General features: G+C 34.2%; 1 protein-coding gene across 2 annotated transcripts in view; it reads left to right on the plus strand.

Moving 5' to 3' along the window:
• Nucleotides 1-16,885, plus strand: part of LOC145284737 (protein furry-like) — an 881,988-nt gene that overhangs the window by 617,791 nt on the left and 247,312 nt on the right. For both annotated transcript variants that reach the window (XM_080133679.1, XM_080133680.1), the window contains exons 44-46: nt 1,592-1,691; nt 3,815-3,912; nt 6,020-6,187. In XM_080133679.1, the coding sequence (XP_079989805.1) occupies nt 1,592-1,691; nt 3,815-3,912; nt 6,020-6,187 (366 nt within the window). The remainder of the gene's footprint in view (nt 1-1,591; nt 1,692-3,814; nt 3,913-6,019; nt 6,188-16,885) is intronic.

Genomic DNA, 16,885 nt, shown 5'->3' on the forward strand with positions numbered 1-16,885 from the left:
TGTTGATTTTGAGATTAGCGACAAAAGAATTGTCGGGTGTATATATTATATAATTCATATATACATTCAACAACACAACAATATTAGCAATTATCTAGACTAAATAAGTTGTATCAAAGCACGTTATTATATTGCTCACACCATGATACAAATGAAAATTGTCAGCTTACACGCTATTTTGATTTGACATTGCATTTCTGAATGTGGACATGTTTTCTCATGAGAAAAGTTCTCAGCTATAAAGATAGGAATGAAAACATTTCAAGTTAATTGTATCTTATAATTAATTGTATCTAAAAATTTATCTCATTTTCTGGTTAAGAAATTAAAAGATAGAAAATAAAATGTGGTAAAAATAAAATTGGATTCTTAATAATTGGAAGAGTGAATGACATGACCAAATTCCAATCCAGTCAGTTCACATCTGCACTAACATGATCAAAGATATAAACCCATAACTTTACATAAAATAACATTATATATATAGCAGGGAGACCAGATGTTTCTCGGGATTTAATTAGGTTCCACATTTCAATACTTTTCTTGTCATTGTAATTTATAAAACCGTCCATTTTCATATCAAATCATTTGATTGCCTGCTCTAGTTGGGGACCCAACATAGCACACTGAGAGGAAGCTTCACATGCCTCCCCACAGTGACTTAGTCAACACTACATTGTACTGTACATTGCACTGTAGAGAACCTACAGTTGATCTTATAAATTATTTTTTACTGGAAAAGTCAAGTATTATAACCCAGTGCTATATGCAGAAACATTCATTTCTGTTGATTTCTGCTTGTGCAATGATAAAACTTCTCAGATGCACAGACTGTATAAGGATGTCAACTTTTCTAAAAATCAGGCATTAATATTCTTTATTTAGATTTTTTCATTTTTAAAAGCAAAATAAAGTAAAAATAAAATGTAAATGATAGAAATTTTATTTGTTTTTGTTTTGGTTTTAATTAAAGAATCGTCATTGGATTGGAATTTTTGTTTCTTTTAAATAAAAACTTAACTTTTTGTTTATTTTGTTTATTTTACCTCTGATAAAAAAGATCAAAATAAGGAAATTGTTTGTTTTAATATAATTATCTGCTGAAATTACAAAAAACCCTGTTTAAATTAAAAAAAAAAAAAAGGCCACCGTTATGTGTATGCAAATGTCAAGACCTGGCCCACAATGATGATTGCAAAATAATGTTGGAAACTCTTTTATTTAAACCAATAATAATGCTTGATGCGTGTGCAGGTTTTGAAGTCATGTAAAAACGAGACAATTTTAACTGACCCTCCCTTCATTTAAAACTTTATTTCTATACAAAATAATTGGCCATTTTTTCAAATTTTCACATATTATGTAGCCAAGGGGGGATTGCCTTTCAGATTTCAAGCCAAATGATAAGATGGTTAACATAAAACGATCCATGTACAAAAGCCTTTTTCTCATGTTTATATGATTTCACTTATATATTTATATATGACACTTTAAGATAATTTATATACTTTCACATTACTAAGTTATTAGTAAACATGTATTAATCATGATTGTACCTTTTTTAATGTTAACAATTTTTATTTTATTTTAGGGTTGTACATCCCCTACTTTAGCGGAACCAAGTTGGCTGCTACTCTCTAAACTGACTCTTTGTATTAATGCACCAATCATGGATCCACAAGGAATTTTAGGTAAAGTCTTTTCAATAGATTAAGCTGTTTGAATGACAGTATTTCTTTCATATTGATCTAAATAGTCTGAAATTTGTAGCCTAGTGGAGGATGCCCTTTTCTAATTCTACCCTATGCGATCAGGGCCACCAATCCCCCATATTTCCTCCTGTGTCTGAAAACATACTATGCCACATACTAATATCTGTGCATAATGTTGCCAAGCTAATCAAAAACATCAATTCCAGTAAAGCAACTGGCCCCGACAGCATTCCTATTATAGTGCTCAAGAAGCTCCAACCAGAACTAGTTTCCTTACTTACAAAGCTGTTTAAGCATTGTCTTAAGGAGTATTGCTTTCCAACACCCTGGAAAACCATATCAGTATGTCCTGTATTTAGAAATTCTGGTGATTGGTCATCTCCTTCAATACAGACCAATCAGTCTCTTGTGCGTCATGAGTAAATTGCTGGAATCTGTGTTAAATAGAGAAGTAGTCAACCACCTCAGCAAAAATAACCTTCTCAGTGACATGCAATATAGTTTCCATTCTGCTAGATCTACAGCAGATGTGTTTACAGTTATATCTCATAGGATTAGCGAATCTCTCGACAGAGGCTACCTTTCTAGGGCAATTGCTCTTGACATATCAAAAGCCTTTGATAGAGTATGGCATAAAGGTCTACTGCACAAAATCTCCAGCTAAAGTACAGCTGGAAATGTCTTTTCAATTATTAAATCATTTCTCTCTGATAGATTCATAAGAGTAATGATTGATGGGCAGAAATCAGGAGCTCACAGGAGTCCATCCTGGTCCCAACTTTCTTTCTGATCTACATAAATGATCTCCCAAATCACATCCTAAGATCGTTTATAGACATTTATGCTGACAACACTACCATCTATTGCAACACTTCAAAAGCCATCAACGACTATTCTCTCCGATTCTCTCTCCTCTGATCTTAATTACATGGATCAATTGGGGGGAGAGATGGCTGGTTAATTTTAATGCATCTAAAATTAAGCCTCTATCTTTCCATCATTAATGCTCTGATCCCCATCTGGCATCAATCAAAATGAATGATTCTTGTCTTGGGGAGGCTCCATGTTTTGACAAGCTTGTAGGTCTGACCTTTACTCCAGATCTGAGATATAACATATACATCAAATCCGTTGCCAAGGCTGCTGGAAAAATGTGGGAGCATTCTACTGCTCCAGTAGATATCTCACTGCTGATGCAATTCTCTACCTGTATAAGAGCCAAGTACATCCAAGGATGGAGTTCTGTTGCCACACTTGGGCAGGAGCTGCTAGAAGCAGCTTATCATGTCTTGACAGAGTTCAAATTGATTTCATTACCTAGTGGGAGATGCTATTTTCTTTTCCCTGCAACCTCTTTTTTTTTTTTTTTTTTTTTTACATGGGTGTCACCACTTATCAAGGCCCAGAGGCCACTCGAGGATAAGGGTTAATAGGTATACATTAGTCATTGTGATTTTAGCATAGTAAACAGTGGGAATTTTGTAACTTGGATTACTTAGGGGGACGATTCAATTAAAACTTGTTCACATTGGACTTTTTCTTTTCTTTTTTTTTTTTTTTTTCATAGGTATCAACACATTATCAAGGCCAAGAGGCCACTCAAGGATAAGGGTTAAAGAGTGTACAGTAGAAATTGGACAATATAATAATCATTAGTAATGATTTCCCACAGAAGAGACGTTGCGAGCCTATCTCTGCTTTATTGTTATTTTCATGGCAAGTGCTCATCTGGGCTCCAATCTATGGACCTGACTTTCACGAAAAATACTCATTTAGTTGAAACCACTATCAATAATTTCCCCCACTTTTTATCTGTGCCTAAACCTAAATGTAGATTCTATAAACAAAGATTCTTTCTTAGAACTGCACGCCTGTGGAACTTTTTTCTGTTTTCCCACTTTCCAACTGACTACAATATGATTGTCTCCAAATTTAAATTTGTTCCATACAAAAGTGATGAATTTGAAAATTCTTAATACTATAAAGAATCTGATTTTCAGACATTTTTTAAATGAAAATTTACCAAAAGAAATCTAACTATAATTTTAATTCAAATAAAATAACACTTCAATTAAAAACTAAATATTTTTTCTTGTTTGCAGGTTTTCCAATGAATGTGATGGCTGTATTGCCTTATTTGATTCACCATTATGAAAATCCGAGTAAGAAATGTCGAATGACAGCTGACAATATCAATCACGTAATTTACCTTCCTTTGATGTTTTATTTTTTCATTCATTTAATCAGAGACGGCATTATCTATCTTCTAAGGGAGAGCAAAGTTACAGAAGTCTTCATAGTTTTAGTCTTTGTTTTCTTGGTTAAAATTTTGTCAGACAAAATTATGGAGAGTTGCATTTAACAGTAATAACATATAAAAAAATGTTTACAAACGTTACTGCATATGTTGGGTGATCCTGTCCAAACTAAAATTCTGCCACACTCCTACTCTTAAAAATCGATATGATATTACCTTTAGAAACTTGTTTTACTTTAAAATGGATATATAATTTATATAATTGATTGTGTTATGTTATTAAGCATATATAATTTATATAATTGATTGTGTTATGTTATTAAGCATATATAATTTATATAATTGATTGTGTTATGTTATTAAGTATATATAATTTATATAATTGATTGTGTTATGTTATTACGTATATATAATTTATATAATTGATTGTTATGTTATTAAGCATATATAATTTATATAATTGATTGTTATGTTATTAAGCATATATAATTTATATAATTGATTGTGTTATGTTATTAAGCATATATAATTTATATAATTGTGTTATGTTATTAAGCATATATAATTTATATAATTGATTGTGTTATGTTATTAAGTATATATAATTTATATAATTGATTGTGTTATGTTATTACGTATATATAATTTATATAATTGATTGTTATGTTATTAAGCATATATAATTTATATAATTGATTGTGTTATGTTATTAAGCATATATAATTTATATAATTGATTGTGTTATGTTATTAAGCATATATAATTTATATAATTGATTGTGTTATGTTATTAAGTATATATAATTTATATAATTGATTGTTATGTTATAAAGTATATATAATTTATATAATTGATTGTGTTATGTTATTAAGCATATATAATTTATATAATTGATTGTGTTATGTTATTAAGTATATATAATTTATATAATTGATTGTGTTATGTTATTAAGCATATATAATTTATATAATTGATTGTTATGTTATAAAGTATATATAATTTATATAATTGATTTTTATGTTATAAAGTATATATAATTTATATAATTGATTGTTATGTTATAAAGTATATATAATTTATATAATTGATTTTTATGTTATAAAGTATATATAATTTATATAATTGATTGTTATGTTATAAAGTATATATAATTTATATAATTGATTGTTATGTTATAAAGTATATATAATTTATATAATTGATTGTTATGTCATAAAGTATATATAATTTATATAATTGATTTTTATGTCATAAAGTATATATATAATTTATATAATTGATTTTTATGTTTTAAAGTATATATAATTTATATAATTGATTTTTATGTTATAAAGTATATATAATTTATACAATTGATTTTTATGTTATAAAATATATATAATTCATATGATTGATTGTTATGTTATAAAGTATATATAATTTATATAATTGATTGTGTTATGTTATTAAGCATATATAATTGATTGTGTTATGTTATAAAGGATATATTATTTATTCAATAAGTGCAGTAAAATTGAATACTGCTCTAAGTTTTGTGATTTAAATTTTTGTTTTTGTTGCTCTTTTTTTGTTTTTTAAGCAATAGTAGTCTCCTAGTTAGTGTCTAGTTTTGTAGAGGAGAGGAGGAGGGTATGTGTCAACATTGTCTTAGCCATTATTATTAAAAAATGAAGTTTATTGGACATAATATCTATAAATCAAATATACCTTGTTTAGTTGAATGATTTCTTTAAATATAAAATTGTTACATGGAACAACCAAAACTTTCAACTTATAATCATTGTATATACAATTAATTTTTTAACTATCCATTTGTTTTAATCAAAAGCCTTCTGGTTCTTTTGATTTTTTATTAATTTTGGTTTAATTTGTTGCTAATTGCTTTTCTTTTTCTGTTGTATATTTTTTTAATTGAACCAATTTGTTCTATTATTTATTTTATTTATATTTCCTTATGTCATTGTAATCTGTTGATTGTTTGCATTTTCAATTTTAACGGTTCATGATAACCTTACAGTAAATCTTTTTCTTTTCAAATTATTTCTTCCAGATGTGTACCATTCAATCAGAGAAGCTCCAAAATTTGGCTACTGTCATGTCTCTTTACAGCGGTGGAACTTTCAGTAAAGACAGTTTCCAGTGGACCAGATGTGTTGTCAAATATTTGTTGGATGTCTATTCTTCAGCTAGTCTCAGCATGATCTCTTTCTTAGTTCAAGTAAATTCAGTTTGATATTTTTTTTACTTGGGAGTCACCACTTATCAAGGCTTGGATAAGGGTTAATGACTGTAAGGTGATAGTGTAGTAATTGCTAATGATGTAAATTGGGTAGAACTTGTTTAAATTGGATTTAAAGGCTACCATGCTGTATTCAACTGGGAAGCAAGCCAGTGGGACAGTGTTCCACAGGCAGTTCTTTTTTTTTTTTATTACATTTCACCCCAAGCAAGGCACAGTGCCACTTTGACATAGGGAGCTACTATCTGGGATATAAGTTGCAGGGGTACTATGTAGGGAGTTGAACAGCAAGACTCACATTATACTTGAAATTAACAAGACTGTCACATTATACTTGAACTTCTGCATGTCAGTACAGTTGGGGAAGCAGGTACCCAGAAGGGAATTCCAAAGTCCAGCCTGGTGCTACCAGATCAGGTTGCCTATTGGCTTTCTGAGACAAAATGCACCTACATCGATTTCTGTTTTTGTTTTCTATTCACTTTTGTAAAACTTAATTATGTTCTACAAAAATAAAAACAAAATCAACAGCCCCTCTCCCTTCTCCCCTCCTTTCTTTTTCCTTCCCTACTTCCCGGTCCTAGATATGCCCTTAAACTATATCTGATGGTGAGGCCCCAGTTTGCGAGCTTTGGGGAGCGTGGAGCCACCCTTTAATTGCCATTGCTCTCAGGTCCACTCTGACCCAGAGTGGTAGTACCTGTTAGGGTCCCAACTATGGGTTAAATAAAAAACAAACCAAAAATTAAAAAAAAAAAATAAATAAATAATAATAAATACATTCTATTAAAAAATTATTCTTCAAAATTTGATCAGATTCCACTGGACCATGTCGGCAGGGCATCAGAATATGCCGACTACCCCCCTGCAGAGAGTAGAAGTCTCTCAATGGGGCTACCTGTTGGCCGTAGGTAGCGACTCGTAATACCCTTAGGATGGGATCCTGGTGGTTGAGAGATTTGGAGGTCAGGATTTAGTACCCCCACTTCCCAACACACCACTTTGGCCCTTACTGGGCTAGACGGGCGGTCGGAGGGGCCCGATCCGACCAATCGGCTGGTCACGTCAAGCCCCACCATATATCACCCACCCCATAAACCTATCATCAACACAATATGCCTATCCCTTCCCCACAAATAACATCTACTCCCTAATATATGGTGGAAAGCTAAGGGTCAATCGACGAAGTGAAATATCTATGACATGGCTGCAAACCCTTTAAATTACTTCGTATCCCAAAGTAACATGAAAGGAAAACAGGTGCTCATAAATGATATCACATAAATCGAGTATATCACCTTTGTATCCTTGTTGAGCCTGGGCGAATGGGTTTACCCCCAGGCGCTTCCCATATAGGGCTCCGTGGGTGGGGAGCAAAGATGATGAAAAAACAATCTTATTTTGATTATGGCTTTTTTACCCCCAAACCCCCCAAAAAAGAAACTTCTCTGATGTTTCCGACATCTCAAGTTCAGAGGACGAACAGAATTGCTTAATCAATGAAAACACAATATTTTTAGTAATGGAAACACTTGAAAAAAATGAAATAAATAAAATTTCACCTTTTACAATGGAAAAAATTTTCTCTCAAAAAATAAAACCCAAAATGATAAAAAGACTACAAAATAACGCCATACTTATCGAATTGAAACAAAAACACAAGCTAAAGAAATTCTCAAATGGCAAACCTTTAACAATATCAAAATTAAAACTTATCCCCACCCATACCTAAACTCCTCAAAAGGAGTCATTAGATGCAGCGAACTATCAAATTGCTTGACTGAGGAAATTTTATCTAATCTAGCATCCCAAAGTGTTACAGATGTAAAAAGAATAAGAATAAAACGAAATGCAGAAACTATATTGACAAATACATATATACTCTCCTTTGACTCCACAAAACCCCAAGTGAGATTAAAATCGGATACCTAAAAGTGAACATTGAAAAATACATCCCAAACCCTCTAAGGTGCTACAATTGTCAACAATTTGGACATCACCAATCCAAATGCACTAAATCACCAATATGTATAAGATGTGGTGAAAACTCAAAACATAGTGACTGCAAAAAAGACCCCAAATGCTCAAACTGTAAGGAAAACCATTCAGCTGACTTCAAAGGATGCAAAACATGGCTAAAAGAAATAACAACAATAAAGTACACAAAAAATATAACCTTCCCGGAAGCCAGGAAAATTATGAATGCAAGATACTCAGAAGTAACCAAGAATGCTAAAATACACACAAATCAAAGTTGTCAAAGCTATACAAAAAATCATCCAGAAATAAAAACTGAAGAACTATCTCAATTGATAAAAGAGATGAAAGACCTAATGAAAGAAATTAAAACACTAATCCTGAACTCAGGAAATAATCAGTCTACAAAAGAGAGTACAACAAAAAAACAGAACCAACAAATCAAAAAACTCAAATTAAATCAAACAAAGAAAAAGAAAAAACTCACCAAATGAAAACAACCCTTATAAACAAATCAAATGAAACAACACCATCACCTAATAAAACGAAAACTAAAGAAAAAACAAACAAACCAAGATCTAGATCCCAATCAACCTCAAGAGGAGGAAACATAATAGGAACACTGGAGGAGATGGAAGTAGAAGACAAAACACCCCCAGACAAATAAAATGACAGAACACAATAAAAAAAACTCAAACTATCATTCAATGGAACTGCCGAGGACTTAAGGCAAACATAAACGACTTGCTACTGTTGATATCTAAACTACGACCTGCTATCATCTGCCTCCAGGAAACCTTCCTAAAGACACACGATAACATCACTATAAAAAACTACACCCAATACAACTTTATACACAATACTGGACAGAGGGCCTCCGGGGGTGTATCGATTCTAGTTAGAAACATCCCTCAGAGCGAAATAACCCTAGACACCACATTACAAGCAATTGCTGTGAAAACCACTTTACATAAAACTATCAACATTTGCTCCATGTATATCCCACCACATGACCCCATAAATGAAGCCGAAGTCAACAAAATAATAGAACAACTTCCTAAACCATACATCCTACTAGGAGACTTCAACAGCCACAACATCATATGTGGAAGCAATAAAACAGACATAAAAGGTAAAAAACTAGAAAATATCAACAATAACAATCTGTCCCTCATGAACCAAAACTCCAATACATATCTCCACCCTGCCTCAGGTACATACTCAGCCATTGATTTGTCGCTATGCGACCCAGCCACATTAATGGACTACAGCTGGCAAGTGTATGATGACTCATGTGTTAGCGATCACTTTCCCATCATACTTGAAAACTCAATCCCGATTGAAGATAACCGCCCCAGATGGAAGCTAAATAAAGCAAAAAGGGAGGAATATAAACCCCAATGCAATGCAAAACTAATAGACAAAGATGAACCGGAGAACTCTATGGAACACTTCACTGATACGTTGATGTCAATAGCTGGGGAATGTATACCCAAAGGCTCCAAATCCAAAAAATATAAAAGACCTTGGTTTAATGAAGATTGCCAAAAGGCGGTAAGATTACGTAAAGCTGCACTGCGAAAATTTAAGTCGTCCCACTACTCACAATCTAGACCAGTTCAAACAAAACCGAGCAAAAGCCCGTAGAACAATTAAGGAGGCCAAAAGAATGTCATGGAGAGTCTATATCAGCAAACTGAACTCTAACACCAAAGCAAAACAAATCTGGAATATGGTTAGAAAGATTGCTGGTAAAAATCAACCAACACCGCTAAAACACCTGTCAAAAGATAATACAAAAATAACCAGCAAAAAAGATATAGCAAATGTACTCGCAAAAACCTTCTCAAAAAACTCCTCTAAACCACAATTCAAAAAAGTCAAACTAGATGCTGAAAGAAACAAACTAAACTTCAACTCAGAACATGTAGAAGACTACAACAAACCTTTCACCCTATCTGAATTAACCGACGCCATAAACAGTTCACACAACACTGCAACAGGGCCAGATGAGATCCACTACGAGTTGTTGAAACAACTACCTCAAAAATCCTTAATCTACCTCCAAAACATCTTCAATGACATTTGGATCAGGGGTGAACTCCCTGACATATGGAAACGAGCAACAGTGATCCCCATCCCCAAACCTGATAAAGTTAAGTCTGATCCCACAAGCTACTGACCCATAGCATTGACAAGTTGCGTATGCAAAACATTCGAAAGAATGTTAAACAAAAGATTAACCTGGTACCTCGAAGCAAATGGCCTGATAACAGACCTCCAAAGTGGATTTAGAAATAAAAGAAGCACCATTGACAACCTGGTACATCTGGAAACTTTCATTAGAGAGGGGTACATAAAAAAAGAACACATAACGACCATCTTCTTTGATTTGGAAAAAGCCTACGAGACAACATGGAGATATGGCATTATGAAAGACCTGCACAATCTAGGTCTAAAGGGAAGACTACCCAAACTAATAAAAGATGTTTTATCTGACAGGGACTTTTGGGTCCGTGTGGGATCCACCCTTTCTGACCTCGAAAACCAGGAGGAAGGGGTCCCACAAAAAAGCATACTATCAGTCACTTTATTTAATATAAAGATTATATTACCAAACGCCCAAGTCCTGAAACCGACTGCTCCCTATATGTCGATGACTTCTTAATCTGTTATAGATCAAAAAAACAAACCAAAAATAAAATAAATAAATAATAATAAATACATTCTATTAAAAAATTATTCTTCAAAATTTGATCAGATTCCACTGGACCATGTCGGCAGGGCATCAGAATATGCCGACTACCCCCCTGCAGAGAGTAGAAGTCTCTCAATGGGGCTACCTGTTGGCCGTAGGTAGCGACTCGTAATACCCTTAGGATGGGATCCTGGTGGTTGAGAGATTTGGAGGTCAGGATTTAGTACCCCCACTTCCCAACACACCACTTTGGCCCTTACTGGGCTAGACGGGCGGTCGGAGGGGCCCGATCCAACCAATCGGCTGGTCACGTCAATCCCCACCATATATCGCCCACTCCATAAACCTATCATCAACACAATATGCCTATCCCTTCCCCACAAATAACATCTACTCCCTAATATATGGTGGAAAGCTAAGGGTCAATCGACGAAGTGAAATATCTATGACATGGCTGCAAACCCTTTAAATTACTTCGTATCCCAAAGTAACATGAAAGGAAAACAGGTGCTCATAAATGATATCACATAAATCGAGTATATCACCTTTGTATCCTTGTTGAGCCTGGGCGAATGGGTTTCCCCCCAGGCGCTTCCCATATAGGGCTCCGTGGGTGGGGAGCAAAGATGATGAAAAAACAATCTTATTTTGATTATGGCTTTTTTTACCCCCAAACCCCCCAAAAAAGAAACTTTTCTGATGTTTCCGACATCTCAAGTTCAGAGGACGAACAGAATTGCTTAATCAATGAAAACACAATATTTTTAGTAATGGAAACACTTGAAAAAAATGAAATAAATAAAATTTCACCTTTTACAATGGAAAAAATTTTCTCTCAAAAAATAAAACCCAAAATGATAAAAAGACTACAAAATAACGCTATACTTATCGAATTGAAACAAAAACACAAGCTAAAGAAATTCTCAAATGGCAAACCTTTAACAATATCAAAATTAAAACATATCCCCACCCATACCTAAACTCCTCAAAAGGAGTCATTAGATGCAGCGAACTATCAAATTGCTCGACTGAGGAAATTTTATCTAATCTAGCATCCCAAAGTGTTACAGATGTAAAAAGAATAAGAATAAAACGAAATGCAGAAACTATATTAACAAATACATATATACTCTCCTTTGACTCCACAAAACCCCAAGTGAGATTAAAATCGGATACCTAAAAGTGAACGTTGAAAAATACATCCCAAACCCTCTAAGGTGCTACAATTGTCAACAATTTGGACATCACCAATCCAAATGCACCAAATCACCAATATGTATAAGATGTGGTGAAAACTCAAAACATAGTGACTGCAAAAAAGACCCCAAATGCTCAAACTGTAAGGAAAACCATTCAGCTGACTTCAAAGAATGCAAAACATGGCTAAAAGAAAAAGAAATAACAACAATAAAGTACACAAAAAATATAACCTTCCCGGAAGCCAGGAAAATTATGAACACAAGATACTCAGAAGTAACCAAGAATGCTAAAATACACACAAATCAAAGTTGTCAAAGCTATACAAAAAATCATCCAGACATAAAAACTGAAGAACTATCTCAATTGATAAAAGAGATGAAAGACCTAATGAAAGAAATTAAAACACTAATCCTGAACTCTGGAAATAATCAGTCTACAAAAGAGAGTACAACAAAAAAACAGAACCAACAAATCAAAAAACTCAAATTAAATCAAACAAAGAAAAAGAAAAAACTCACCAAATGAAAACAACCCTTATAAACAAATCAAATGAAACAACACCATCACCTTATAAAACGAAAACTAAAGAAAAAACAAACAAACCAAGATCTAGATCCCAATCAACCTCAAGAGGAGGAAACAAAATAGGAACACTGGAGGAGATGGAAGTAGAAGACAAAACACCTCCAGACAAATAAAATGACAGACCACAATAAAAAAAACTCAAACTATCATTCAATGGAACTGCCGAGGACTTAAGGCAAACATAAACGACTTGCTACTGTTGATATCTAAACTACGACCTGCTATCATCTGCCTCCAGGAAACCTTCCTAAAGACACACGATAACATCACTATAAAAAACTACACCCAATACAACTTTATACACAATACTGGACAGAGGGCCTCCGGGGGGTGTATCGATTCTAGTTAGAAACATCCCTCAGAGCGAAATAACTCTAGACACCACATTACAAGCAATTGCTGTGAAAACCACTTTACATAAAACTATCAACATTTGCTCCATGTATATCTCATCACATGACCCCATAAATGAAGCCGAAGTCAACAAAATAATAGAACAACTTCCTAAACCATACATCCTACTTGGAGACTTCAACAGCCACAACATCATATGGGGAAGCAATAAAACAGACATAAAAGGTAAAAAACTAGAAAATATCATCAACAATAACAATCTGTCCCTCATGAACCAAAACTCCAATACATATCTCCACCCTGCCTCAGGTACATACTCAGCCATTGATTTGTCGCTATGCGACCCAGCCACATTAATGGACTACAGCTGGCAAGTGTATGATGACTCATGTGTTAGCGATCACTTTCCCATCATACTTGAAAACTCAATCCCGATTGAAGATAACCGCCCCAGATGGAAGCTAAATAAAGCAAAAAGGGAGGAATATAAAACCCAATGCAATGCAAAACTAATAGACAAAGATGAACCGGAGAACTCTATGGAACACTTCACTGATACGTTGATGTCAATAGCTGGGGAATGTATACCCAAAGGCTCCAAATCCAAAAAATATAAAAGACCTTGGTTTAATGAAGATTGCCAAAAGGCGGTAAGATTACGTAAAGCTGCACTGCGAAAATTTAAGTCGTCCCACTACTCACAATCTAGACCAGTTCAAACAAAACCGAGCAAAAGCCCGTAGAACAATTAAGGAGGCCAAAAGAATGTCATGGAGAGTCTATATCAGCAAACTGAACTCTAACACCAAAGCAAAACAAATCTGGAATATGGTTAGAAAGATTGCTGGTAAAAATCAACCAACACCGCTAAAACACCTGTCAAAAGATAATACAAAAATAACCAGCAAAAAAGATATAGCAAATGTACTCGCAAAAACCTTCTCAAAAAACTCCTCTAAACCACAATTCAAAAAAGTCAAACTAGATGCTGAAAGAAACAAACTAAACTTCAACTCAGAACATGTAGAAGACTACAACAAACCTTTCACCCTATCTGAATTAACCGACGCCATAAACAGTTCACACAACACTGCAACAGGGCCAGATGAGATCCACTACGAGTTGTTGAAACAACTACCTCAAAAATCCTTAATCTACCTCCAAAACATCTTCAATGACATTTGGATCAGGGGTGAACTCCCTGACATATGGAAACGAGCAACAGTGATCCCCATCCCCAAACCTGATAAAGTTAAGTCTGATCCCACAAGCTACTGACCCATAGCATTGACAAGTTGCGTATGCAAAACATTCGAAAGAATGTTAAACAAAAGATTAACCTGGTACCTCGAAGCAAATGGCCTGATAACAGACCTCCAAAGTGGATTTAGAAATAAAAGAAGCACCATTGACAACCTGGTACATCTGGAAACTTTCATTAGAGAGGGGTACATAAAAAAAGAACACATAACGACCATCTTCTTTGATTTGGAAAAAGCCTACGAGACAACATGGAGATATGGCATTATGAAAGACCTGCACAATCTAGGTCTAAAGGGAAGACTACCCAAACTAATAAAAGATGTTTTATCTGACAGGGACTTTTGGGTCCGTGTGGGATCCACCCTTTCTGACCTCGAAAACCAGGAGGAAGGGGTCCCACAAAAAAGCATACTATCAGTCACTTTATTTAATATAAAGATTATATTACCAAACGCCCAAGTCCTGAAACCGACTGCTCCCTATATGTCGATATTACAAAACGCCCAAGTCCTGAAACCGACTGCTCCCTATATGTCGATGACTTCTTAATCTGTTATAGATCAAAAAATGTCCAAACAATAGAGCGACAGTTGCAGCTGAACCTAAACAAAATAAACTGGTGGGCCACAGAAAATGGTCTTAAATTTTCCGAGTCTAAAACGAAGTGTATGCATTTCTGTAATATTAAAAAAATGCACAACGATCCAACCCTCAAACTCGATGACAAAAAAATTATTACTGATCAATATAAATACCTAGGGATCATTTTTGACAAAAAATTGAATTTTATTCCCCATCTGAGATATTTAAAGCAGAAATGCCACAAAGCACTACAATTATTAAGAGTTGTCGCTAACACAGACTGGGGAGCAGACCAACAAACGCTCGTAAAACTATACAGGACTCTAATTCGTTTGAAACTGGACTATGGCTGTTTCATTTATGGGTCAGCAAGGCCTTCCTACATAAATATCCTTGACCCCATTCACCATGAAGGACTAAGACTAATCTTGGGAACATATAGAACATCCCCTAAAGAAAGCCTATATGCAGAAGCCCACGAAGCACCCCTAAAGCTCAGACAGGAAAAACTTAGCTTACAATACTACCTGAAACTAAAGTCTTGCCCAATAAACCGCGCTTATCAATGTACCTTTGACCCCAAATATAGAAAAGTATTTAACAGAAAAGAAAAAGCCATAAAAACCTTCGGACTTCGAATGGAAACGAGTATAGAAGAATCTCAAATTCCAATAACAAATATCCACCATTCTGTAATATCCGAAAACCCACCATGGACTATGAGACAACCAGATGTAATGCTGAACTTAAATGAAAATAAAAAATCAAAAACAAATCCTGCCATATTTCAAGAAGAACTTGAAAATCTCAAGCTATGCTACTCTGACTATACATACATATACACAGATGGCTCGAAGGATAACGATAGAGTTGGATGTGCAGCTACCTACAACAATACAAAAATTAGCAAACGACTTCCGAATGAAGCCTCTATATTTAGTGCTGAAACCAGAGCCATAGATTTAGCACTGGATATCATTGCTGAAGAAAACTCAGAAAAATTCATTATATTCTCTGACTCCTTATCCGTTTTAACAGCTCTAAAAAATAGAAACAAGAGAACCCCACAATTATCAAACTCCTAAACAAAATAAATCTCATTACTGACCAAAAGAAAATAATATTCACCTGGATCCCTAGCCACATGGGAATCAGGGGCAATGAAAGAGCCGATGCTATGGCTAAGGAAGCAATGAAGTTGAACCTTGATGGATACAGGATCCCATACATGGATATTAGACCCCTGATCAACAGCCATATACTTGGGAAATGGCAAAGTCAATGGAATACAAATAACAAATTATACAATATAAAACCCACACTTGAAGAGAGGAGGTAGGATTATCAAAAAACAAACAGAAAACAAAATGTCATTTTAACAAGACTTAGAATAGGTCACACACACTTAACCCATTCCCTACCTCCTAAAAGGAGAAACTCAACCCCAATGCATTCCCTGTCAAGTACCACTTACTGTAAAACATTTACTAACTGAATGCACAGATCTTTCACAAATTAGGAAAAAACACTATCTAGAAGTGTAAGCCATTTTGAGTTTCAGAACAGTTTCAGATGGTTCGCTGTTACACACAAGTCCTGGGAGGTGACTTGTTTGTAGTAGACAGTTCCACAGAACAAAATATTCTTACCGTGTTGAAACCCGGGAAAAGAACATGTGAAATTGCTCCAGAAAAGGTTTAATATTTATGAAGCAATTCTGGTTTCTGATTGGTTGGTAGCAGATCGTGAATTAATTTGATTCGTCAGTTCTTAGCAGCATCGTTTATAAATAGAATCGTCCGACTGTGTGGGATCATACCCCATTAACAGGGCAAAAAATATTTTTATATTCACTTAGACATAATAAAAATTAGAAATCATTTGGATCTTAGAATTTTAGCATTTAAAAAGACGCCATTTTTAATTGTGTTCAAATGTCAAAAAGGAAAATTACAAAGATTTTTTTTTTTTTTTAAGCAAATGTATTAGTTATGCATTAGTAGGTTAAAGTGTTAATA

Source organism: Euprymna scolopes, chromosome 9 (genome assembly GCF_053919585.1).
Source record: "Euprymna scolopes isolate OS-2025 chromosome 9, ASM5391958v1, whole genome shotgun sequence".
In the NCBI taxonomy this organism is placed as follows: domain Eukaryota; kingdom Metazoa; phylum Mollusca; class Cephalopoda; order Sepiida; family Sepiolidae; genus Euprymna; species Euprymna scolopes.